Genomic DNA, 25757 nt, shown 5'->3' on the forward strand with positions numbered 1-25757 from the left:
CTGTGATTTGGATCCCATGCAAGTCCAGCATCTTCCTTTGATTCATTCATTCATATTTCAAATTTAGTCACCGCCCATCTCACTCAAAGATGTCATCATCCCAGCAGCCCATCTTTGTCCAGGCTTAAAAACCTGCTTTAAAGTGTGGACTCAGATCAAAACTTTGAAAGCAGTTGCATCTTTTCCCAGGCAGGTGTGGAGACCCGCAGAAGGACACAGCTGTTTTAATCAATGGCAGAGAGGGGCTGGACTTGCAAAAGGTCCAAGGCACTGTTTTGGAATAATTTTTGAAGCAGGCACAGCCCAACTATCCATGGATGGCTCAGCAGTAATCTTGCAGGGAGGAGGAGGAGGAGGAGGAGAGGCCATCAGCTGCATTGAAGAAACACACACTTTGGGTCAGGTGGACTTGGATGCTAAGCTTGGTTCCTGGAAATCTTTGCTTAGAGATTTGCATTTTTTGCAAAAACAGCCTTCGTGTGTGATGCCCATGCAGCTCGTTCAGTTATACTTAAGTCAATGGGTTGCACAAATCCAGAACACGGGTCAATTCAGAAAGCAGGTTCAATGTGTTGTGCGAATGCAACTGTCCTCTTGCCATGGGGCAAGGAATTCCGGTTAGGTGGGCAGTCTTGCCAAGGAGAAAGAAAGCAAAAACAGAAGAGGGGGATAACCACTGAAATTGGGGGTGGGGGGGAGTGAACAAGAGGAGAATGCCAAATCGGATCTGGAAAATGGGGAAAAATAGAATTCTGCTGCAGAGACTGGGGAGGACTTCTCAACAGGGAGATAGGTGGAAATAGCCCTGGCTTTAAGACCTATAGCATTGAATGGTTTGGATTTTAAAAAACAAGCATTCAGAGTTCACCTGGGAAGTTGGGCTCGGATTTTAGAACAGCAACAGTGGGCTTGTTTGCTTCAGGCAACTTCCCTCGGCAAATACCCAACCCTAAGCCCACTTGACAAACCACAATTACTACAACAAACTATATTGTGCTGCAGTGTTTCTCAACCTCAGCAACTTTAAGATGTATGGACTTCAATTCCCAGAATTCCCCAGCCAGCTGTGCTGGCTGGGAAATTCTGGGAGTTGAAGTCCACCAGTCTTAAAGTTGCTGAGGTTGAGAAACACCGCTGTAGATTACTAGGTAACCTGAGATAGTGCATGGGGCCGTCATGCAGGCTAGTTATTCTTGGCTTATCAGGTTGGTGAACACAGCCACTGGGGTCTGTTAACTATGGCTTGTGGCTTAGGGTTGGGGTTGCACCAATGCAGCTTGTCTCACCTTTGTGGGAATAAAGGGAAGGGAAACAGGAGCAAAATTCAGTCCTGGGGAAACGTTTTGACCGGCAAGGCAACAGGAACCAAAGGATGGCAAGGGGGATATGAAGAGGTGGGGTCAAAAAAGTCAAGATGTCGGCCACAACCATGTGGTCCAAACCCCTCCTCTTTGGAAAGTGGACATCTCTGGATAACAAGCTCAGCTAGGCAGAGTTCACACCACACGCTGGGTTAGATTAAAATGGGATTGGGGAATTTGGTGGTTCTGCGTCTCATGGGGACACAGCCACCGTCTTCGTTGTGTGAACAAGGCCACCCCTTGAAGCCATCCTGCAGCTCATTTGTGTAATGAACTGGGGGGTTTAGGCCATGCTCTGCTGGTGGTCAACCTGGCACCAGCATCCCGTGGGGGCCACACCAAACAGGATGCTCGGAAAACCACCAAGGAGGGAGACAAAAAGGGCGGGATGCAGAGAATGACATGTGTGTAGAGGGTTGTGTGTATGTGTGTGTGTGTGTGTGTGTGTGTGTGTTAATTGGGTTGACCAAAGGGAAGGATCTAGCTGACCTCCAAAAGCTAAACCAGAACAGATAGGGGACCACCAGGAGGTCCAAGTTGGCTGCTCTACATAATGAACGTCCCTGGAATAGAGAACTGATCCAGTTGGTTAAGCATCTTCCACCGGCCCTGATTGTTTGCACAAGTTTTCCTTTTTAGTTCCAAAAAAAGAAAAGAAAAGAAAGTCCTATTACAGTATCAAAAGTGTCCCCCCTCCCTCTCTTTCTTCCCCCTCCCTCTACCACCCTGCTTTTTAAATTTTTATTTTATTGTTAAGGAAAAGCCCAGATTGACAAAAAACATCGTTGTAGGTCCATTGGCCGCAGCAGCAGCAGGTCCTTCACACCACGGAGCTGACCTCGACGGGGACGTTCAAATGGTCCACCACGTCACCCCTCTCAATGGCGGCCAGCGCCGTGCACAGGACCTCCAGGGTGGCCCCCTCCCGGGCTGACCAATCGGAGAGCAGCGTGTGGGCGGGGGCCTCTCCCCAGCCAAAGGTCTCGATGGTCTCTTCCTCGTAGCCCAGGTGGTTGGCCAGGCTGCGCCAGTCCTTGCCATGGGGGGTGGGCATTTCCAGCATCTGCTCCACTTCCTCCTGCCTGGTGGCAGGGAGGCTGCCGTACAGTCGGGGGTCAGCTCTGGGTCCTGTTGAGGGTGGAGAAAAGCGAAGGGAAAGGAAATACATTCAGTTTGAGGGAGCAGCTCTCTCTTTCCCTCCCTCCCTCCCTCCCTCCCTCCCTTCCTCTTTTTCTCCTTCCTTCTTCCCTCCCTCCCTCCCTCCCTCCCTCCCTCTCCATCCATAAATCCATCCATCTCCTTCCTTCCTTCCTTCCTCCCCCCCTCCCTCCCTCCCTCCCTCCCTTCCTCTCCATCCATAAATCCATCCATCTCCTTCCTTCCTTCCTTCCTTCCTTCCTTCCTTCCTTCCTTCCTTCCTTCCTTCCTTCCTTCCTTCCTTCCTTCCTTCCTTCCTTCCTTCCTTCCTTCCTCTCCATCCATAAATCCATCCATCCATCTCACTTCTAAAGAGAAACAGGCAAGATGATCCTGGAAGACAATTATTATATAATATTATGGGGTGGGCACAGCACTGCTCAAAATTCCCATCACTAAAAAATCCCCCCCCCCAATTTCACTTCTTTTTCCTTTGAAGGATGGGTTGGACAACACACCTGGGTTAAATCGTAACCACAGGGGGTCAGAAAAGTCAAGAGGGGGCCCATGAACCTGCAATAAACACTTCCCTGACCATGAGGCCTAGAAACTTGGGTGCGGAGGTTCCTGCAGAGCAGTTCCCCATTCAAGTCCTGCTTGATGCTTGAGATGAATCTCAGGAGGGTTCCACTAATTCATGGGGGTGGGGGCCTTGGCAGGTCTTACCCTTGTTGAGTGGGTGGTGTTCCTGGAGGCTGTGGGTGTCGAGGAAGACGCCGCTGTCTCCGTGAAGTTTCTCCCCCTCTGGGGAGGACCCCAACTCTCCCATGCGGGCCTTGGCTAGCTGGTGTTTCTGTTTGCAAGTTGTCCAGCTGCACCAGAGAAGGGGGACATTACTTGGGGACCCAGCCCAAGACCCCCTCCCCATCTCTCTCTTCAAGCAAGCCATCCCGGGCCTGCCTCCCCTCCCTCCAAATCGTAGCCCCAGCTTGGGCAAGGCACTGCAGCTGGTGGCTGGGCGGATCTTTACAAAATTCCAGCTCGCTTGGGCAGCCTTTCTGTGCCGCTTCGGAGCGAAAGAGAGGAAGACCCCCTCCTGCTGGCATCTCTAGACAGATGGCCCGGCGTGGCGGGGAAGAGGAATGTGGCCTCGGCCAGAAGACAGCTGAGTTAGAAGGAAGGGCCGGGGGGCACGAGGGACGTATGGGATGCTGTGCAGGGAGGGTGGAGAGAGCGAGCTGGAAAGCGGCTATCTTGGGGGGGGGGGCGAGGAGTAAATAAGTAGGAGACCAAGAGAAAAGAAAGTGGCTCTCCTCTGGGCAAACTTGGAGATTGTTTTCATAAACAGGCAAAATGAATTACACTGCATTGTGCCAAAATAATAGCTCAACAGAGCCCAGCTGAGTAAGATGCCTTATTCTTCGCCCCCTTATGAGCCTGTCTGCATTTCTCCATCCTTGCTTCAACCCCCCCCCCCCCAATGCATTTGCACCACTTGCCAAGCTAAGATGGAATGCGGGGGTGGTCCTAATCCAGCCTGTTGGATTACACTTTAGGGCAGTGTTTCTCAGCCTTGGCAACTTTAAGATACGTGGACTTCAACTCCCAGAATTCCCCAGCCAGCAATTCTGGGAGTTGAAGTCCACGTATCTTAAAGTGGCTGAGTTTGAGAAACACCGGCACAGAGGGAGGGTTTTCCAGATGCCAGGATGCCAGGGCGCCCTAGTGGGTGCAAAACCCACCCGAGCACCTGTGTAGAGCAGAGAAACAGGCTTCTCCAGCACTAAAATTCTGGTTACTGCACAGGGCTGGTTTACACAACCCACAAATCCCTAAACTCAGGGGACTAAAACCCAAGCTACTGTGTGGCATTCACACAGCACGCAACACCCAAACAGGTAACTGGATTCCGGTTTAAAGGAATGCCTGCTTCACATGGTCCCTGACCAACTTCCTACACCTATTTTGGCCTAGTCTATCATGTTGTGTGACTGCAGTGTTTATGCATGGGAGAAATCTGCACACACTTCTCCAGGCAGAGGGTCCCTTGTTCCCAGATCACTAATGACTTCCAGGGGACATTACAAATATCTGGAAAGACAACAGGATACCCCACCCTGCCGTGCTGAGCCACTGCCCTCCTCCCCTGCACACACCACTGCCTGCATCCACACAACTCCCTTGCACCTTGAGTTGCTTTAGGGTTCCTGCATCGTGACAACCCGCAAAATAGGTTAATTCAGAAACCAGGTTAAAGGGGTCCTGTGAATGTGGCTACTGCCAGTGTCACGCCCAGGTCTCCAGAATTCCTCGTTCTTGATCACTTTTCACAGCTCAGCCCATTCATTAAAGCCAGTTATATAGGGTGGCTGTTCTAAGGCATCATTTTATTAGCTAAATTCTAGCTTTAGCGAAGATGGGGAGGGGTTGAGGTTGGGCCAAGCCTCCTGCTCCCTGCAGGGAGAAAAGTCGCACATCAGGGAAACAGGGAGGCTATCATACAAATCTTTTTAGATTTCCACCTCTGGGGAATTTGGGGAAGGGCGGATAGGTCTCGTCCGGGGTGCTCATCCTGGCTACCCATCCCCACCCTGGAGATTTACCATTTGAAAGCCACGTAGCCGAGGAGGCCCACCACCACAGCCGCCAGGATGGAGCAGTAGACAGGAATGATGTTGTCGTGGTGGTCGTCCGCCAGGGGGGGAACAAACTCGGAGGACGCATTGGGAGAATCGCTGCCTTCCGCATCCAGGGGTGATGTCCTTCTCGGGGGGTCTTTCCAGGGCCCCCCCTCAGGGCGCTTCAGGATCTGCAGCTCTTTGTCTGTGCAAATCAAACGCCCCACAGGAAGTTAGAAAGAGGGAAGCGAAGCCCTGATGCCTTAGAAGCGCCCTGGGGGCACAACTGGGGGCCATCTCAGAAGATGCAATGGAAGGAAACTAATTAGCACCCCAAAATTATTTCTGCAGACTCAAAAGAGCAAGGTAGAACGGGGCGATCATTTGCAAAAACCAGACTAGATGATGGGAGAGGGGAAGGAGAAAACATCAGGAATTAATCACCTTTCCCATTTTTACACTACCCCCCTCCAGCACATCTGGTGCTCATGTGTCTGAACACAGAGACATTAGCAAGTTCCTGGCTGGGACAGAAGCTCTGAAATCTTCAGGAATGCGCTTTGTGGCAATCTGAGAAGATTTCTCAAGGGCCCTGATTGCAAAATTCCCTCCCTGCCCCAGTAAGGATAGCGCCCAGTTTCATAGCTTTCAGCATTTATTTATTTGTCTGTTTACTGGATTTATAGGGCCACCCAACTCCCACATTGCGACTTATCTGTTTGTTCAGGCTTTCGGTTGAACGCAGACAACTGTCCTGCTTTTAAGTTTTACAATTTCACATGATTTTATAGGTTGGTTTTATTGCACCCTGCTGGCGGATCTCTAACGCCCAGCAGGGTCAGGGCAAATTCATCCTGGGATGGGAGGCCACCAGGAATTGCAAATAAGACTTGGGTTGTCCTAAACACAGTCAAACCTCTTCCTGATTGTTGCCAGGAAAACTACAGGGAGGGGCCAATGAATTAATAGGCCTGAGTTTATCTCCGAGAAGATGCTACCATTAGTTTTTGTTTTCTACTTTTATCCATTTGATGAATCGAGGAAATGTTTGACTCGCTTTTTGCTAAAAGTAGACTCAACTTTTTATCCATCAATCAAAGGAATAAACCTGATTCTACAGAACATCCAATGCAGGCAGGAATTCCTGCACTTTCAACCAAGAATTGCAGACGGGTGTGAACAGTGTACTTTCACAGATGCCTTGCACAGATAGTGCAAAACAGAGCGGGGGGGGGGGTTCTGCCTTTTCTGCCTCTCTTATATGCAGCTCTATAGCACTCCCCTGAACCGCACAGCTGTTTTACAATTTTGCATGGGGAAAAAAGTGCATTGCTAAGACGGGGCTGGGCTGGCCAAGGTTTCTTTCTGTCCCATTCCAGCAGAAACTGACTGGGTGTCGAGATGAAATGAGGCAATATATTTGCAGAGATGTGAAAACGGGAAGAAAATCATCTTCCCCATCTACAAACATGCTGGCATGCCGGGACCATGAGTCGTACACAAGAAGATGCTTATTAACTGGGAAACTATTTCAACTGCCTCTTTTGGTAGAGCTGGATTTTGCAAACTTTCAGACCGAACGGATGCACTCCAGATGAGCATGCCTTGACAAATCCCCATTGTCCCCAGCCTCTGAGACCTCAGTGCCATGTGCCTTCCCTAAAAGGCACTTTCTTACTGCAAAACATGGCATGTTGCCATCTTTAATATGGCAGGAATCTAAAAAAAATCACTACCCATGTGCCCGGAGAACAATTGTATGAATTAGTCTCCTGTTTCTGCAATGTAAATGTCAATCAAATGCAGACTTTCTCTTGGCTCCACCTACTTTTTTTTAGAGACAGCCCCCCCAGCCCCCCTCCCCTCTCCCCCTGCATACAGTATTACTGTATGCAAAGATGAAGTGTGGCTCCTTGCTTGGAAAACCCTGAGCACTGCTGGTTAGTTCTGTTACAGTTAAATTAATTCAGCTTTTACTTCGGCTCTAGGTATGCCATCCAGCAGCTAACCTGTTTGCAGAGCCTGGGCTGAGCCCAAAGGCCGGGCAGCTCTAAAAACCACATGGCCATTCAGCCAAGAAGAGTTTTGCTGTCGGTATCTGGTTGTTGTTGTTTTTTTTAGATGACTTTAATTAAAAAATAAATTAAGGCACTCGTTGCAAGGTAAGGATGGCCATCATGGCCTGCTAAATTTGAAAGGGTGCCCAAAAGGAAGCTGAAGGGGATAGACGGGTGGCTCGGAGCAATTCACCACCCACTTTCTGGAAACAGAGCTCTGCAGCCATTTTGTGAGGGTGCCCACAAGAGGGCCTCAACATTCCAAACACGCCCATTGGCACCGACAAAAAAACCTCTCCCTCCTTCCCGTTTGCATTGCATGTGCAAAACGGGACCCTCGACTGTTAAATTAGGCGTGGAATGAAATGATAAGATGTCTGGACTCCAGCTCCCAGAATTCCCCAGCCAGCATGCTGAAGTACATGCATGCTGGCTGGGGAATTCTGGGCATTGAAGATTCCTTGCGGCACGGGGAAGGGGGAGATTTGAGCTTTTTACAAAAAGGAACATGACAGAAACTGGCTCCTCAGCTATACCGTAAGTCAACATTTCCAGCAATCTGTTTACTGGGCCATTTCATTTCATGCTGCTTAAGCTGAAGTTAAAATAGGAATAAGTTCTAAAATGTGATGCATATAGAACAGTGGACATTCTCAAGACAGACTGCCAGTTGGGGAGGAAAACTTTAATTCTGTCTGAATACTTCCCAACGGTCAAAAAAGTCAAGATGGTGGCTGCGACAGTATGATCTAAGCTCTGCCTGTTTTTTACGTGTACGTATTAAAAACTTTGATTGCATCATCTTGACTTCTGGCTGCCATCTTGACTTTTTTGACCTTCCGCTGCCTACCTCCCTGCCACCAGGCAGGACACCGTTCTAGCCCAACTCGCTCCCTGCTTTGCTAGCTTTTTCTCCTTGCAGAGTTGTGGGGATGAAACCCCCGCCCCCGTCGATGGCGCTCCAAGTTATGCCCGATTCCAACTTGCCACCGAAAATGATCCGGGCCATTCTACTCCCCAGCGAAGGGTCCCCCCACCCTACCTCATGCATGCAACAACTCCAGGCTCGATTTGGAGCCTTCAAGGCAGGGACTGACTGCGGGAAAAAATGGCTTTTGGAAAGGAGGAAAAACTGTGTTTTTGCATGGGGGGGGGGGTGTGATTAAGAAAGGAAAAAAACTGAGGATTCTGTTGCAGAATTGCATCTCTCCTGCAGCTGGTTGATCCTCTTTTGCCACTGCCCAAGAGCAGACCCTTCCCCAAACATGGCCGGGCCAAGCTTCTCTGTCTAATTTCAGGGCTTCTTCGTACACCCCCATCTTCCTCCCTCCCTCCCCCAGCTGTGCACCAGTGGAAAGAAGGCAGGGGACGAGGGAGAGCAGAGCTGACAAATGGGGGGGGGCTTGGAGTCTGACCCGCAAATTGCGCCTGACTCACCCCCTGGCCCCACCCTTCCCTATGGCCACCCCGGGCCCTGAATACTTATAATGTGGATCGGGGAGACCTTCGTCTGCTCTGCACCCCACCCTCCGGCTGCCAAGGAGGATTAGAGACAGACCTGGAACAAAAGGAGGATTGTGAAGATTGTGAACAACTGTGGAGTCTAGCAGACACACACACTCATAAACACCCCCCCCAAAAAACCCACTTCAAAATAGCTGAGACTCTAAAACAGTGTTTTTCAACCTTGGCGGCTGGGAGATGTGTGGACTTCAACTCCCAGAATTCCCTAGCCAGCTGAGCTGGCTGGGGAATTCTGGGAGTTGAAGTCCACACATCTCCCAGCCGCCAAGGTTGAAAAACACTGCTCTGAAAGCCTGGGGAGAGCAAGGGAGACACGCTGAAAGAAAAAGGCTTAAGCTGCCTTTGGATTTCTCTGGTTCTGAGGCTGGTCTCCAAGGAGCAAAGCCCAGGGTTGAACTCAGCGGGGTCTGCCAAAGTTTGGAGGACGTTACACAGGTCTTTGGCGTGCAAATGGGCCAAGTGAGACCGATGCAAGCCGGCCGAGAGGAGCTGGGTCTTTGCAGCGAACTGCGGACGGAACCACGGCCCAAACACGAGTTTGCATTGATCTGTAAATAAACATATAGATACGTGCATTTATAAATGTATAAATACATCAGTACCTGTCAACGCACCTCCCCAAAAAGGCAGAGGCTAAATTCACGCCTGGCTTGGTTCGCCCGCCGTTAGCTGGGTTCACACCATCTGCTGTGCCTGACTAGACTGTGGCTCCACGTGGTGCCCTAATCAAGCCTGTGATGTTTCTTACATTTCAAAGCCTCAAACGACTTTCCGCCCTCCAGATGTTGAGGTCCTCAACTGCCAGTTTGGAGAGACTTTTTCTTGGTTATTCTAATGTTTATCTTGCGGGGAATTCAGAATCCAGCCTATTTTGCAGACTTGGATATGCTGATTCCTGTAAACCTGGCACAGCCTTCCTTTTAAAACATTCTCTGCTTGTCTGAACATGGCTCACACATCAGCTAAAAGCAAACCGCTGAGGCCGTCACAGAACACATAAAGAGTAAAAGAAGAGGAGAGCAGAAATAGGTATGGTTTAAACATTCCATCACAGCATAAACATTAAAACAGGAATTTATGAAACGCCAGGAAAAATAAAAGCAGTTTTGCCTGGAACAAATCTTGCAGAAGTGCGTATGTAACATCTGGCAGAATTTCTGCCAGGTTCCAGATATGCCTCACCAGCATCCTGCAGTCTTTGGAGACAAGACTCTGCTGCTGTGATTTTTTATAGGTGTTAATAATAGGTTATTTTTCGTTAGTTATAGCTGAAAGAAAGGATTAAAAATTACAGGGAGGAGGGACAATATTTAGTTATTTCCTTTGGTGAAAAACTGTCTGAAGGTTTTTATGTTCTTAAACGGGGGGAAAATTGTGCTGGATGGGCTTGTTGTACTGCAAGTGGAAATGGACTATAGAAATCATGTTTACCATAGTTAAAATTGGAGTAAGAGATTGATGTGTTTTTTACTTATATCTTTGATATAAAAAGCTGGAAGTCACCCTATGTATTCTTTTCTATTTCTGCACTTTTATAGTTTTCTCTTTTTTTAAAGGTCTGCATTCTATCTTTTCTATATTCTATGTTTTGTATTTTAACTATACTCCGAAAAAAATTAATAAAGCCTTTTTTTTTTTTGAAAAAAAAAAGACTGTACTGCTGTGGGCAGATGCCATTCTACACTTGGGCAGAATGGCACCTGCAGAATCCAGTGGATCACCACAAAGCCACCCATGCCCTGCCTGATCAATTCCTGAAAGGGGATCCTGGGCACCCCGGACGCCTTCTCCGCGGTGCATCTACGTACCCATGCAGAGAGTGTCTGAGAGTGGAGTGCAAGGCTGGATCATGACTTCATTTCTGCCACATTCCTGTCGGCAGAGAAGGCACGGCTCGGAAGGGCTCTTCACCTCCGAATAATAGCCATCGGGGCACTTTTGGCAGTCCGTGTCCGTGCTGGGCCCGCAGGCCTTTATGGCTCCAAAGCCTTCTTGGCACGCTTGGCAAGGCACGCAGGGCCCCCGAGGCTGGGTCCCATTTCCTGGGGCAAGGTAATGCCCATGGGGGCAGTTGGTGGCACAGAGAGTGTCACGGGTCGGGGTGCAAGAATCCAGCAGGGGAAGATGGCTCGGGCATGATGAACAAGGCTGGCAAGGATCGGTGGCACTGGTGATGGAGGAGAACGTCACACCTATTGTAAGAGAAGCCCCGGTTATTGTGCTTTGTGGTCACCGTCCAGATTTGGAAGAAACACTCCACCTGGTTCCCAAAGTTTCTGAGTTTGCACAATACAGGTAGTCCTCGCTTAATAACCATTCAGTTAGTGATGGTTCGGACTTACGACGGTGCTGAAAAAACCAACTTGCGACTGCAGTGTCCCGTGGTCATGAGATCACCATTTTCGACCTTCCCAGATGGCTTCTGGCAAGCAAAATCAATGGGGAACCGCATGATTCGCTTAACAGCCACATGGTTTGCTTAACACCCTCAGTGATTTGCTTAATGACCACCACAAAAAAGGTTGGAAACTTGGGTCAGATTCATTTAATGACCACTTCACTTAGCAACTGAAATTCCGGTCCCAAGTGTGGTTGTTAAGCAAAGACTACCTATAGAGTGAACCAACAACGCATTGAATAAGTTGCATTTGCACAACACACCCAGCTATAGCAATGCTAACCAAGGCTAATCCTAAGTGAGGGAAGGAAGATAAATTTTCAGGTCAAACCTCTGGGCAGGGTTTGTGTTGAGGCAGCCACACTCAAGCCTCCTTTACAAGTGACAGCTTGATTTCTGTGGGACTCGATGCAACGGGCTTCACATAAAACAGACCAGATTTCCTTGGCAGTTTATGTCCTTTGGCCAATGGCACATTGCACGCATCAGGCAGATCGTCATATTTTTGCACTGGGCATCCCGGACTTGTGGACAGCCCTCCCCCCAATTAGTCTGTTAAAATTGGGTTTTGCTGTATTCCATTTGGTCTGGGTATGTTCTCAGTGGAGTTTGATGGGATTTGTATTTCACCAATCGTTAGTGCAGGAGGTCTGAATATTTCCATAAGTGTCTTCACCACCAACCAGCACCAGTGTATGAAATAACCTGAAAAAATCAGATTAATTTTTCATCCTAACCTTTCTACAGAGGTTTAAACATGGCCATCCACAGCAAGACAAGGGGCTCAAATGGTGAATGGGCCACGATTCAAGCTCTGCACCTTTTCTATGCGCATTGCAACACATGCTCAGATGTAAAGATGGAGACTGAGTCGCAATGCTCACACTGCCAGTTGGATGAAATTCCAAATACTATGGATACCTCTGGGTTTAAATGCTAGTTGCCAACTTATCTAGAACAGCCAAACCTGGGCTGGGGTTACCTTTCCCCGGTTATCTCCTGCAAATGGCTTTGCTTGGGGCTGCCTCTGAAGCCAGTTCAGCTCCACTGTGCACAACATGGGAGCCGAGAAACGGGAAAGTCTGGACCCAGCTCCCCATCCTGGGATTCGGTATGTTTTAAGGCCCATCCAAGTGCTAATGTCTTTTGGACTGTTAATTGAAACACTCCTTTCGTCTGTGCAGTTTTCACATGGGTGAAGAGAGGCAGATAGGGGCTGTTCAGTGGTGGCCCCTCGTGGACATTTGGCCCCTTGGCCCCTCTAGCACGTCAGGGGGCCCTAAACAGTTCTGCAAAGACCCAGTTCAGTGGTGCGCTAGAACCAGTTGCGCCGGCTCATGAGAACCGATTGTTAAATCTTCAGGAATTCTGCGAGCCAGTGACGAGCGGAGTGGAGCTGTGGCGCCTAGTGTGCCAATCAGCTGTTCTGTGGCTCATGGCACAGGGCTACCAATGGAGCTGGCAGAGGCAGTTCTTAAACACTGACCAGCGCATCACTGATTCAGGTCATCATGTACGATACACCATCCCTGCTGATGAGGTGGTGAAGTCCCAGTCCCATTCAAGAGGGTGACCGAGGGTCTACCTACAGCAGTGGTTCTTAAACTGGGGCAATGCCCCCCAAGGGGCAGTTAGGGCATATCGCGGAGCCATTTGTAATTGTGAGCAAAGATCCAGCTTGGCTCTGGAGACACTTGTGCAAAACAACGGAGTCTGTTGTTTAGGGGGGGATAATGACATTATTTGTCAGTGGGAAAAGGGGTAGTGGGGCCAAAGTGTTTAAGAACCACTGATCTACAGTGATCAAACTCCAGGAAAAGAATTTGTGTTGAACTCCTACATCAGTTTGGAGTGGCCAAGATGCCAATCTGGAACTCCCCTCCCGCCCGGGCACCGGATACTCACTTTCTTGGCAGGGCTCACAAACGGTGTTGGTGCTACCACAGGGCACGCGTGCCCCAAAGCCCGGGGGGCAGAGGGTGCAGCAGTTTCCAGACGAAGTGACCTGCCCATTTTCGCAGCCTTGGTGCGCCAGAAGCTGAAACCAGAGTCGGACAGGAGAATCAGACAAGAGCTAAAGACGGGGTTGGCAGCCTCCCTGGCTTTGAAACCGGCAGGGGGGTCTTTTTCTCCTTAACAACCCTGAGAACGCAGGCAAGGCGAGCAAATGGAAGAAGGCAGAGCAAAAGAAACTGAAGAAAAGAAGAGTAACAGGAAGCGGGGGATGTCTGTGGGTGATCAAAAAAGTCAAGATGGCAGGTATAAAAACAGGCGGGGCTACAATTATGTGGTTCCACCCACCATCTTGACTTTTTTGACTGTCCCTGCAGAAGTTCCTGATGGGAAACCAAAAGAAGCATCCAGGGTACGTTTCTTCTTCTGGTCCCTACTTCAGGACGTCATTTATTTCAGCATCGAAACCAAGGTGGGAAGAGAAACCGTTTTACCCCTTAATTTAGCAGCAAAACAGCCGTTAAGGTGACCCTTGGGGTTTTAGAGGCAAGACGATAAAATTAAAGGTTGTGGAGAAACACTTATTTCGGCTTGTTCCAGTCTTGCTGACTGTCCGTGGGGTCGTTATGGCTAAAAACCACCGGGGTGAGGATCCAAGGACCAATTTTGGCCATTCAGCACCTGGCCCTAATGCAGCATTTTTCCAGCAGATTTCAGTGGCATTGACCATTTGCAAGCCTCCCTTGTTCTCCCCTCCACCACCATGTTTTCCCACCAGGAAAAAAGTCTGCTTGAAAACCCAGGAAGCAGGTACCAATCCAACTGGTGCAGACAAAAGTGAAACTGCCAGGCCACTGTTTTCTTTACCATTTGGCACTGCACCGCAAAAATCCATTCAGGAGGAAGAGATGGGGACACCCCTGGATTGGGAATGCTCAGAGTTTTTCACCTGGAACCAATTTCTGCCCTCCCCTTCATTTGTCCCCCCCCCCAAAAAAAGCTCAGCTTTAAAGAAAGTATTCAAACGCTCTTGAAAGCCACTTGTAGCAGCTGAGAGAATGAAGACGATGCCTAGGAAGATAATCACTTTCCCCTTTCAGAAGACACCCCACTTAGAGCTTCCATACTCCTATCCTGCCCTTCTGCTTGCCTTTTGCCAGCACAGCCTCAACACCCCCCAACCTAGTCCTCTTTCAACCCCCCACCGTTGCCCAGCAGCATCGGGAATGATGAGTGCTGTAGTTCTGCCCTCCTGATGGGCACCAGCTGGGGCAAAGGAAAGACAGGAGAATCTCTGGCAGAGCAGAGCAGAAAAAATGCCCTTTGCCATGGAGCTGAACCCTACCAACCAGGCAGCATTTCCGCTGGTCTGCTGGTCTTATCTGAAAAACAAAGTGGGGCGAGGGGTCCCCCAAGGCTTTCAAAAGGCTGCAATCCACATCTGCCTTGAACAGGAGGCATTTTCTGCAGAAAATGGCAAAGGCCATGCAGGAATCCTTGCACGCCCCTCGGCTTATTATTTTCCCCCAGACCCCACCCCACAGGGTCCCGATTAATAACCTTTGGAATGCAACCGAAACACCTCTCCTGCTGAAAAGGGGGGTCCTCCCCCGCTCCCCCCAGGAGGAATCTGCGTCTAGCGGAGGTTGCAAAGATGCCCCGCAGCTGGCAGCGAGGAATTTCTTTCCACCCCAGCCCTGAGACCTTGGGCAAAGGAACAAAACCCCTCTCTGTTCCCTCCCGGGTTTTGCCTCCCCCTCGGCCCACCGTCCAGAGTCCAAGCCCCTGTTCTAATTAAGCCGAAACCTGCCCTGTCACTCCTGGCAGAGGGGAGATCATATTACCAGAAGGATCATTCTAATCCATCCTTTTTGCAAATAAAGAGAAGAAGCGGGGGGGGGGGCATCCTCTGGAGAGTTTCATCTCCCTTTTAGAAGAGCCTAGCCTTGAAATATTTTCTCCATGCCGCCTCTAAGCTGAGAACAAAGCCCTTAAGTGGCTTGCCCTGCCTCTGGAGAAAGTTCATGATTACGGGTCCATCTGAAAGACAGACTCGAAACTGGGACAAAACAACCAGGGTGGGCATTGGGAGCAGAAATGGGTTTGCAGCCTGGCATGCTCAAGGTGTCGGCGGCTTCATTTCTTGGGGTTCAGCCCCACCTGGACCATTTTGCAAAAGAAAGTTTCTAAGCCAAGGAGGGTCCAGCAAGATTGGTCCTGCCTGTGGCTTCTGCACTCCCATCCTCCCGACAACGTGGGCAGACTTGGACCATCCAAGGTCCCTTGTGCACTTTCTTCCCGCCCCCTCTTCCATGAACCACCTTTTGGAAGATACACACTTGTAAATAAGCAAGCCAAAATATGAATTATAGTTTTATTTTCCCACCCACCTCCTTTTCCTTCCCCTTTTGCTGGTGTTCCACCTCTGGTGGGCTTTAAACAGCAAGACCTTTATGCTCCTGAATGTGTCCTGCAGAGAGATGACTGTCCTTCCTCTCCAGAAACAACCAAGTTTTGGAGGTTCACACAGCACCCTTCACCTGATTAGCAAACCAACCTGATTTCCAGCTCCAACTGTATATTTGCCTCCATACGCGGACCAGTTTGAGTTCACACGCCCCATTATCCAAACCAGTGTTTCTCAACCTCAGCAACTTTAAGATGTGTGGACTTCAACTCCCAGAATTCCCTAGCCAACCCTAACCCTAACCCTAACCCTAAAGCTGGCTGGGGAATTCTGGGAGTTGAAGTCCACACATCGTAAAGTTGCTGAGGTTGAGAAACACTGATCTAAACTAATTGAGGGGCATTCTTGGTGTGTCATTTCTAATCCTGCAGGGACCAACGTTCATTTTCAAAGTCAACATGATGGCTTTGATTGTGAGATCATGGCACCAGGCATCGAGGCCCCATTGAGTCTACAACAACAGCCAATCTGGATCTGCTGGCCAGCAAAGTTGGCCTGGAACGGCTGTGGCTACAAGAACTCGGGTAAAAGCTTGTCCCATCTCAGCTGGAGATGCCTCCTTGAACATTTTTCTAGTGCAAAGCAGGCACTTGATGACTGTCTTTGCCCCGTTCCTCCCTTTCTGGGAATTCCTGCAAGGCACACTTGGCCAAACAGGCAACCTATTTTCCGGGAAGCGGACAGCCCCAGTTAAAGCCTTGAAGAAATCAAAGAGAGTTCAGCCATCCAACATCTAATCTAAAAGTGCAGCAGATAAAACGATCAGCAACAACAATAAGAATTTGGCTCCAGAGACAGGCGGAGAAAGATTTGAACAAAATAACAGCAACTCACTGAATGTTTCATAACTGAAGAACCTCAAGCTACATTTGCAAAAAGATGGGAGACTGAATTCCCCCATTTCCTGGATTTATACAATACAGGAAGTCCTCATTTAGTGACCACTGGCAACTTGGTCGTTAGGCGAAGCGGTCACTAAGTGAAACCGTGACTGTGCTTATGATCTGGCATCAGCTTTCCTTGCTTTACAGACCTGCAAAAGTCATAAATGCAGGCATTAATTGCAAAGTGACTTTTTCATCACCATCGTAACTGTGAACAGGCACTAAACAAGGCAGACGCTAAACAAGGACTGCCTGTACATGTAGTCATACATTACCCAAAAGGGTAACTGACTTTGGTTAAAACTAACCAAATGTATCCTTTTGTGCAGTTACCGTATCTTGGACTGACCTGATGAAGCACGCTACATGAAGATCTGCAGATCGTCTATCATCCACAAAGTCAAAATGGCATCCATAATCACACAATCAAAGCCATCAGGTTGACTTTTTTTCCTCCCCAACCCGTGGACCCTCCTGACCATGGATATCTACAGGCATCACCCAGGGCTTGCAAGAGATATCACGTATGTTCGGGCGTCAACACGCAAACAGCATAATTTGCATCACTGACATGCTGATGTCATAACATAAGTGATGTCCCTGGGCTTGTACCAGATATTTACTGCTGGTGCAGATTCCTACTCCAAATTTCTGCCTAAGGATCCTCAACACGCCACAAAACTGTTGATTCACTGAGCCAACAAGCTCTTTCTAAGGTTCGATTTCCAAATATTTGTTTGCAGCCAGACATGGCCTTTGATCATCCTTACAGCACTGATTAGTTCTCCGGCCTCCCCTGCGCTTTGGCGCTTCCGTCAAATTAGGTAAACCAGATTGAACCTTGGCAGGCCTGTCTGAAAGCAGGCAGCAGTTCTACCTGCTGACTCCCTGCAATAAATCAGGCCGCAGGTGGGAGTGTTGCCCTCCCAGGATGGAGGTAAGACTGGGGTACTGTCACCATTTAGAAAGCAGCCAATGAGCCTTTATTGAAGAACAGAATCCAGAGTCCAGTGTCTGCCTCAAAGGCCTTACATTCAATATTTAGACCAATGTTGTTCAACCTTGGCAACTTTAAGACCTGTGTACAGTGGAATTCTGGGAGTGGTCTGGGAGCTGATAGTTGTCTGGGAGCTGGCTGGGGAATTCTGGGAGTTGAAGTCCAGACATCTTCAAGCTGCCAAGGTTGAAAAACACTGTTTTAGAGCCATCCAATCTCCCTGCCAATGAGTTCCATGAATTAATTCCGTGCCATGTGGAGAATTTGCTTCTTTGCCCACCTTTCAGCGAGGGCACAGCTGAAATGGGACATGGTTAGCCAGGAAACAAGCAAGCAGAGATTTCCAAAATTCTCAGCACGTCCGAGAAAAGTGAGCAGGGGGACAAAAATGTAAGCCATCCACATTGTTGCTCCTATCTGGCTTCGATGGAGATTTGGATTTTACTCAGAATCTGCACCAGGGTCCTTTGATGGCGTTAGGTAGTGCCTGCCCCGCAGCTAGAAATGCAGCAGGCAAGCCAGAATGATGACATTATTTTCTTTTCAAAGCGACCCTGAGTGGCGTACAACACTGCAAGATGTAATTAAAACAAACAGATGCAGAACAAATTGAAAACCACAGTGGGCGTTACGACTGCATGACGTGGAGGTCATTTTTAAAACCATCCAAAACCAACCCATCATCCAGAGGAAGAGTCATAATAACCAGCCCTCCCCAGGCTTGGTGAAAGCACCAAAGTTTTACCAATTTCCAGGAGAGGAGAGGGGGCCATATTTCGTGGGAAAGGGCCACCAGGACTGAGAAGTGCCTTTGCAGCAGGAAGTTGCCACTAAACTCACTTTTAAGCAGGAAAATGCCTTAAAATTAAGGACAAAATGGCCTACTAAGATAGTAAAAAGAAAAAAAGGATTTCATCTCCTTGGGACACAGATGATCTATCATCTATATCTATCAATCATCTATCTATCTATCTACCTACCTATCTATCATCATCATCTTTCTATCATCTATATCTGTATCATCTCTTTCATCTGTATCTCTATCTCTCTGTCTATCTATCAATCTTCTTTCTATCTGTATCTGTGTCTTTATCTGTATCTCTCTATCTCTATCTCTATCTTATCATCTTTCTATCATCTATCATGGCTGGCTGGGGAATTCTGAAACTGGAGTCCACACATCTGAAAGTGGCCGAGGTTGAGAAACACTGGGCTAGACTGATGCCTAAAAATAATAATAATATGAATATGAATATTATAATAAATAATCCTAGAAATATTACCATTACTATTCCTGGTCACAGTTCTTCCATATGAATTGTACTAGCTGCTATTTTACTGTGATGCGTATGGTATGTTTTTACCTCGATGGGATATTTGCTTTGGTTGGGACATCTTACAAGCCCAGCTGAAAGAATGAATGAACAAATGAACAAATGAAAGAAGCATATGGAAAAAGAAAGCTAGACCGAGAAAAAGCTCGGAGAAAAAGGGAAAATGGAACTGTGCAGGTCCAGGACCTTGAAAATTAAAAGTGCCTTCTCCTTTAAGCCACCCAAACTGGCTGTGTGAGTTTTTGGGGCAATCCTGCCCAGAGTGAATGTTTTGCCCTGGCTGTCTAGCCCACAGCCTGGAGGTTCCCATCCACAGTCTAGCCAGGCCGAGCGTCTCAGACAGACAAGGCCAACCAGGCACTGACACCCCCTGAGTCAGTCTTAAGGGAAAATGGGTGTGTTCACTACAAATCCCCAGGAATGCCTCTAAATTTTCATTTATGAAAGGGGCAGGGGTGGGGGGCGCATACGGCAATCCCTTTTCCATCCCTTTCATCAACCTTTGCCCTTTTACGAAGGAAGTTTCACCCTGAAGCCTTTTCGTGTTAAAACAAAAACCCAGTCTCCTGGGTTCATTCCAGTTTTGCACACATGCTCACACACACACACAACTCTCCTGCCTTCTCCTCTCAGCAAAGGGTCCCCACTGTCCTCTCAAACCAACGTGGCAGCGAATAAGAATTGAAAATATTTAGCCCCGGCGTGTGAACTCCCTTCCCCAGGAAGCATAAAGACGGCTTTTATGCAGCCTTATATAGCCGGCCCGCATCATCATGGGGGCTAGCCGGGCAAAAATGCAGAGCCGGAAAAATGTGCTCTCCATTAATCCCAACGTGAAATCTGCTGCAATGAAGGAATGGGGGAAGGGGATCAGCTGCCACCTTCTTTCTCGCTGGGCTTAATCTGAACCAGGCCTCCCCAAGTCTCAGCCACAGAACCTAGCAGGGGAAAAAGTGGCCTTGCACCCAGCAAAACCTGGAAAATGCAGAGAAGGGACCCAGACAGGTTTCTCTTTCCAACAGTCTCTGCCCTATCAATTCCTTGCCTCAGTTGTTCATCTGTAAAATGGGCCCATTGACAAAGGTGATTCGTGCTGTGAATAATCTGCCCCCCACAGGATCCTGCCTGGCCTTTCAAGGAACGGCTTGCCTGGCGTGTCAGGAAAATGGCTTTTCTTGTCTCCTGGGGATAGGGAGCATCTCTCCAGTGTTGCCTTTTAGAAAAGCCAGGTTTTGGCTGGCCTCAACCTTGCTGCTCAGGTGATGCTTTTGTGGTGGGATCCAGGAAACTCCCCCACCTCCAACCCCCCTTGGCAAGGCTAGATTAGCCCCATCTTTTCCCTGCAATGTCCAGTTCCCTCTTGCAAACCATCCCTGATGCATCCATTAGCATGCCAGGGAGCAAACCAAGGTCTGCGCCTTGGATCAGTTTAGCTTTCATGCAGGAAGCCATGCTTATGCCCAAAATGGGAGGCAGGGTGGGCTGTCGGCAAGGTGTTGGGCTAAGTCCCAAGAGATGGGTCTTAGGGGGGCAACTGTGGGCCAGTATTGACACAACACACTTGCCAATTTACCCCCTCCTCTGGTTCACACAAGGCACCCTCCCATCAGCTGATCACAAGGTTTGTTCCATCAGCTTGGCTAGACTGCGCTTGGCCGGCGAGACCTGAGAAAGCAATTCCCACCTCTCAGTTCATCCCACCTCACAAGGTTGTTGTGGGGGGACAACACTGAGGAGTCAATAACCACACCTGTCATCTTGAACTCTGTGACAATTGATTGGATATAAACCAGACATAACAGATAGAACAGGAATTAATGCCATTTGCTTTTTGTCTAATCCAGTGTTTGTCAACCTTGGCAGCTTGGAGATGTGTGGACTTCAACTCCCAGAATTCCCCAGCCAGCACAGCTGGCTGGGGAATTCTGGGAGTTGAAGTCCACACATCTCCAAGCTGCCAAGGTTGACAAACACTGGTCTAATCCTTGGAAGGAGAGGTGCACAACATTGCAACCCTATCAGAAGTCTTCCAGCTTTGACCTGCATTGTTTGGGCCGACAGAAAAGTCTGTGCAACTTGAAAAACTTCCTGCAAGGCTACAACTGTCCCTTCCGAGGTTGGGAATGGACATTTTGAGGGTGGGGTAATTCAGGCCCCAAACATGATGCGCCTCTGTATTGCAATGGCCTCGGAGCTGCCAACTTGCGCATCTCTTTATGGCTCGCCAACATCCATCCCCTGCTGGCACACTATGAGGACGTTCAGGGATCGTCCAAAACCGTGGCAGGAAATTGTAATCTGGATTGGAAGCCCTGTGCCTGCTGATGGGCAAAAGGTCTGGAGAAAAAAGGCAGTCACTTGATATGTTCAACTGGAGCTTCCCAGGATGGAAGCTGAAATCTTCAGCAGGCGGCACAGGGGCCGTGCCACAAAATGCGCAGTTGAAACATCCTGATGCAGGTTTCCTCCTCTGTCTCCCAATGTGGTTAGGTATGAACAGCTGTGCCTCTAGACCATGCCACTTCCACTCTCTGAAATACTGAGAAAGTGCAATGTTTTCTACATGGTTGGAAGGCCCTGGAGATAAATCATGGTGCATAAGCTGGTTTGAAGGAAGAGAGATGCTTTGGAACTGTGGTGTTGGAGGAAAATTCTGAGAGTGCCTTGGACTGCAAGAAGATCAAACCAGTCCATCCTCCAGGAAATGAAGCCAGACTGCTCACTTGAGGGAATGATATTAAAGGCCAAACTGAAATACTTTGGCCACATAATGAGAAGACAGGACACCCTGGAGAAGATGCTGATGCTGGGGAGAATGGAGGGCAAAAGGAAGAGGGGCCGACCAAGGGCAAGGGGGATGGATGGTATTCCAGAGGTGACGGACTCATCCCTGGGGGAGCTGGGGGTGTTGACGACCGACAGGAAGCTCTGGCGTGGGCTGGTCCGTGAAGTCACGAAGAGTCGGAAGCGACTGAACGAATAAACAACAACGCTGGTTTGAAGCTAATGCATGACTGCCACACGGTCAAAGCAGCATTGTGGCTGAGCAAGATGGACCTGATTAATACTGGAGGGGAGACAACCAGGAAATCTCACAGTTGTGGTCTAGACTGAGAAGTCAAAACCTAGCCCAGAAGAAGACAATGGGAAATTACTTCCATATTATTTCCAAGAAAATATATGGACGCATCCATGAATTTACCAAGAGTCTAACTCAACTTGAGGAACTCTTAACCTCATGGGGCAGTACCTGTTGCTGGTCCACAGGGGGTGTTCGGAGGAAATGAGACCACAAGGTAAAGACGCTGGCTTTTCCTAAAATGGGGAGGTTTTTCATTTTTTAATTAAAATTCCTATCTCCTGTACAACTTTAGATCAGTGTTTCTCAAGCTTGGCAAGTTTAAGATGTGTGGACTTCAACTCCCAGAATTCCCCAGCCAGCATGCTTCTGGGAGTTGAAGTCCACATGTCTTAGACATGCCAAGTTTGAGAAATGCTGGTTTAGATGTTTCCAGAAAGTGGAGACACGTCATTGAAAACGTTACAGGCATCTTTTCAAATATTCGTTTAAGGGAAAGATGTTATTTGGGAGGAAAGAAATCCAAAGGGTTTGTAATCACCAGATGTATCAAGAGGAGCAAATAAACAGTTCAGACCAAATGGTTCATACATCCAACCGATCTCCAGAAACCATGCCTGCACAATGGCACACTTATATTTTTTTCAGGCCACAGCAGTTTCTTGTAGTTAAAAAAACGTATTATTGCTGCTGCTGCTGCTGCTGTTGCGTCAACTGAAACAGAAAACAAAATAAAGCTTACAGCAATGTTTTCGGGGATATTTCTCCACCTCACCCTAAACTCTACAATTTCACAGAACATTTAAATGTTCCCAAGTATTTCAGTTAATGTCAACCAACCTCTTGGCCACTGTATGTTTTCTCAAATTTATGGGAATTACTTTTAGATCAAGAGTTACAGTCTAAATTTCCAGCATTAGTGGGAACTTTCACACACACACCCAATATTTTTCATTGGCTGGGCTAGAAAGGAAGCGGGGGGGGGGGATTAATGGGAAAAAGAACAATAGATTTCTTGAGCTAGTTAATAGTGTGTTCTGTATTAGGCAAAATCTTTGCAAGTCATTTTTAAGTTCTTCTTTTCAGTTCCTGTTCTTTTAACCTGTGTCCATGTCTTTCGTTCTACCTATACATGGTCTTTTAGACTGCAAGCCTTTAGAAGCACAGCTTTATCTACATTTGTCAAAATAAAGCACCATTCACTTTGTCTAAAAGTAATGATAACTGCAACATTCTTCCCCATTTACCCTCCTCCCTTTTCTCTTATTTATCAGCCTTCATATTCCTCTTTCCTTTGCCCACTTTTTAGAGAATATGTCCCTCGGGACACACTCAATTTTGTGATGTTCTGCAAAGCCCCATCCAGTCTAATGATACTATATTATTATTGCTAATCATAACAACACAGAAATGCCATGGCTTGAAAGAACAAGTCATCCCTTTCAGAAAGGGCTTCTCAAATGACCACCTTGGCTTTGAGGTCAAGCTACCGCAGACCATTTGTTTGGGGGCGGGGAACAGACCCACTGGTTGCATTTACACAACATACAAAACCACATCAAAGAAAAAATGGAGGTACACACACATTATGCTAACGCTTGGTTCATGTTGACATGATTTAGGGTGGGATGGTGGTTTGGGGGGGGTCGTTTGTTGTGGAAATCCACCCCATTCAATGTATCGTGTGAACCCAGAAAGCGATTTAATCCCTTAATCAGGTTAAGGATGTTGTCTGAATGCAAAAACGGCCTTGGGCTCCCTGGCTTGCACCCCAGTCCACGTAATCTCTACTTTGCTGTCTTTTTGGCAATGGCTGATCTCAACCTTAAATTAAGCTTTAATGAAACCCCAAAGAACCATGGCTTGACAATCAGCATAACTGGCTCCAAGAATCACAACTTCAGAGGGGCATAGAATGTTGCCAGGAAATAAGAAGTCAGATCAATTAGAAGGGAGCCCAGCTGCAGAACTGAGAGGCAGGAGCGATGACAACTCCGGAGCCCTCCTTCGATCGTAATTAAAACCGCTGGCTTAGTTTTAAAAACCTTGATGCAATTCAGCCTGGCAAGAGTCATCGAGAAGGGCTGCTCTTCCCATTTCACAGGCAGCAAACTGAGTCCGAATGCAGGTCAGCAACGGATTTGAGGAGAAATCCAAACGGGGGACTCAGGAGCGCCCCTTCTTTCACAGTTACTCCCCAGCTAAGGGTTCCATCAGCAGCAGCAGCAGCAGCATGGACGTTCCCGCAAACGGACTGAAAATAAGAGTTCAAAGGAGTGACCGGCTTGCACCTCCCCTGGCGTGCAGAACCTCTGCCAGTTTTCTTGGAAGGAAACCGCACCCTCCTTTTGGGCAGCGTTCACACGACCCGCTTAGCCCGCGACCGACGATCGCTCCGCAGACGCAGCCCCACCGCAGCGACAGCTCGGCTAGGATTTGCCTCGGTTCGGCCGGGCGCGTTTTGAGCCTCCCGTCCGTTTTTTACTCCGGGGTATTGCGCGAGCCCGGGAAGAGGGGCTCGCTCCGGACACGGCTGCGGCTGGTCGTGTGAACCGAGACCGGGAAGTTGACCAGTCCCAAGACACTTGCGGCCCCAACTTGAAAAGGGGCCAAGCTCTCCCCCCCACCCTCCCCAACAGCAAGATCCAAACCCACCCGGGGGTTTTTCGCCTTACTCCCGAGGAAGCCCCTGGAGCCCCTCGCAAGGGGAGCGTCTGGAACCTTCCTCTTCCGCCCCCTTCCTCCGGGGCTGCGTCGCCTCTGAGGCTGGACTGCGGGGCCCTTCCCCGGCCGCGGCCGGACCCGCCCCTCCCGGCTCCCCCGCGACCCCCGCGGCTCCCACCTTCGCGGCCAGCAGCTGCAGCGCCAGGACGAGGCGCGCCGGGAAGCGCCGGGTCAGCTCCATCGCGCCGGGCCAGGAGCAGCCCCCGGCCTCGGGAAGGCTCGCCCCGTCCGGGCAGCCGGGCGGGGGGTCCGGCGACCCTCGCGGCTCCCCGCTCGCCGTCCCGGCCCTCGGGCGGGCTGCGGGCCGGGGGCGCCGAAGACCCCGACGTGCGCCCCCCGCCCTCCCGGCAAGGCAGGCGCCGACCCCCGCTCGGCTCCCCGAGGCTGCGGGGCGGGGGGGAGCCGAAGGGGAGCGGTGCTTGGAAGTCCCGGGCGGAGATCCGCGGCGCCCCCGGCAGCGCCCGAAGAGAGGCCGGCTCCCTCGGGGGTCGCCCCTTCCTCCGGTCCGCCGAGGGGAGAAGCCGGGCCGGGGCCGCCGCGGCTCCGGGGCTGTCTTGCGAGCACTGCGGGCTGGCCCGTTCACACGCTCCCTCCACCCCTTCCCTTGTCCCCTCCCGGGAGGGGGAGCCTCGCGTGCGCGCCGACCGGGCCCCCGCCCGCCGCGTCTCCTCTCCTCTCCCTCCCACCCCCCACGCCCACCCCATCAGCAAGGAAAGCGAGGGGGAAGAGACAAAGCCCCGGCAGAGCCAAGGTATTCGGGGCGGGGGCGGGGGGGGGAATACGCAGGCTTGGGGCTAGTGCATTTCTCTATGTATCTGAGCCCTCCCCTCTCCCCCATTAACAACAGTTTAAGACTGCTAGAGATCTGGTGACCTGGACAGGGCTAACCAGAGATACGCCCCGGACAATTGGGGGGCCCTTGGCCCCCGGAAAAGTGTATTGAGTTGCATCTGGAAAGTAGCACCTTTCGCACCCACAACAGGATTACCGGGCAGGAGGGGAGGGCTTGGGTGGTGCAAAACATGGCCAGAACCTCCATGTTTAGGGACTGCCTATCTTCCTCTAGGGCAATACTGGATGGGGCAGGGCAGTGGTGCTGTTTTTTGGGTCTGATCCAAAGCATAAGTCTTGGGATGTTGAGAGAGGAACTTGGCTTTTCTCCCACAATGATTGATTGATAGGGGATAATCAATAAAGGCTCTCCCCCTGCCTCCCCTCCCCCCA

At 49.6% G+C, this 25757-nt stretch overlaps 1 protein-coding gene across 1 annotated transcript; it reads right to left on the reverse strand.

Moving 5' to 3' along the window:
* Window positions 1-2141: 2141 nt before the first annotated feature.
* Window positions 2142-24714, reverse strand: LOC134496131 (tumor necrosis factor receptor superfamily member 16-like). Its single transcript, XM_063301886.1, has 6 exons — window positions 24652-24714; window positions 13001-13133; window positions 10506-10889; window positions 5102-5321; window positions 3225-3370; window positions 2142-2489 (listed from the first exon to the last, which is right to left on the reverse strand). The coding sequence occupies exons 1-6, from the start codon at window positions 24712-24714 to the stop codon at window positions 2182-2184; spliced, it is 1254 nt and encodes a 417-aa protein (XP_063157956.1). The 3' UTR covers window positions 2142-2181.
* Between the last annotated feature and the right edge of the window lie 1043 nt (window positions 24715-25757).

This window comes from Candoia aspera, chromosome 4, assembly GCF_035149785.1.
Source record: "Candoia aspera isolate rCanAsp1 chromosome 4, rCanAsp1.hap2, whole genome shotgun sequence".
Lineage (NCBI taxonomy): Eukaryota > Metazoa > Chordata > Lepidosauria > Squamata > Boidae > Candoia > Candoia aspera.

What these genes read in the sequence shown, in the direction of transcription:
- LOC134496131 (XM_063301886.1), bottom strand. Translation starts at nt 24,714, where the DNA reads ATGGAGCTGACCCGGCGCTTCCCGGCGCGCCTCGTCCTGGCGCTGCAG. An exon ending in TGCAGCTGCTGGCCGCGAAG is followed by an intron (nt 13,134 to 24,651) that starts GTGGGAGCCGCG and finishes CTCTGGTTTCAG; the next exon opens with CTTCTGGCGCACCAAGGCTG. An exon ending in ACACCACCCACTCAACAAGG is followed by an intron (nt 2,490 to 3,224) that starts GTAAGACCTGCC and finishes CACCCTCAACAG; the next exon opens with GACCCAGAGCTGACCCCCGA.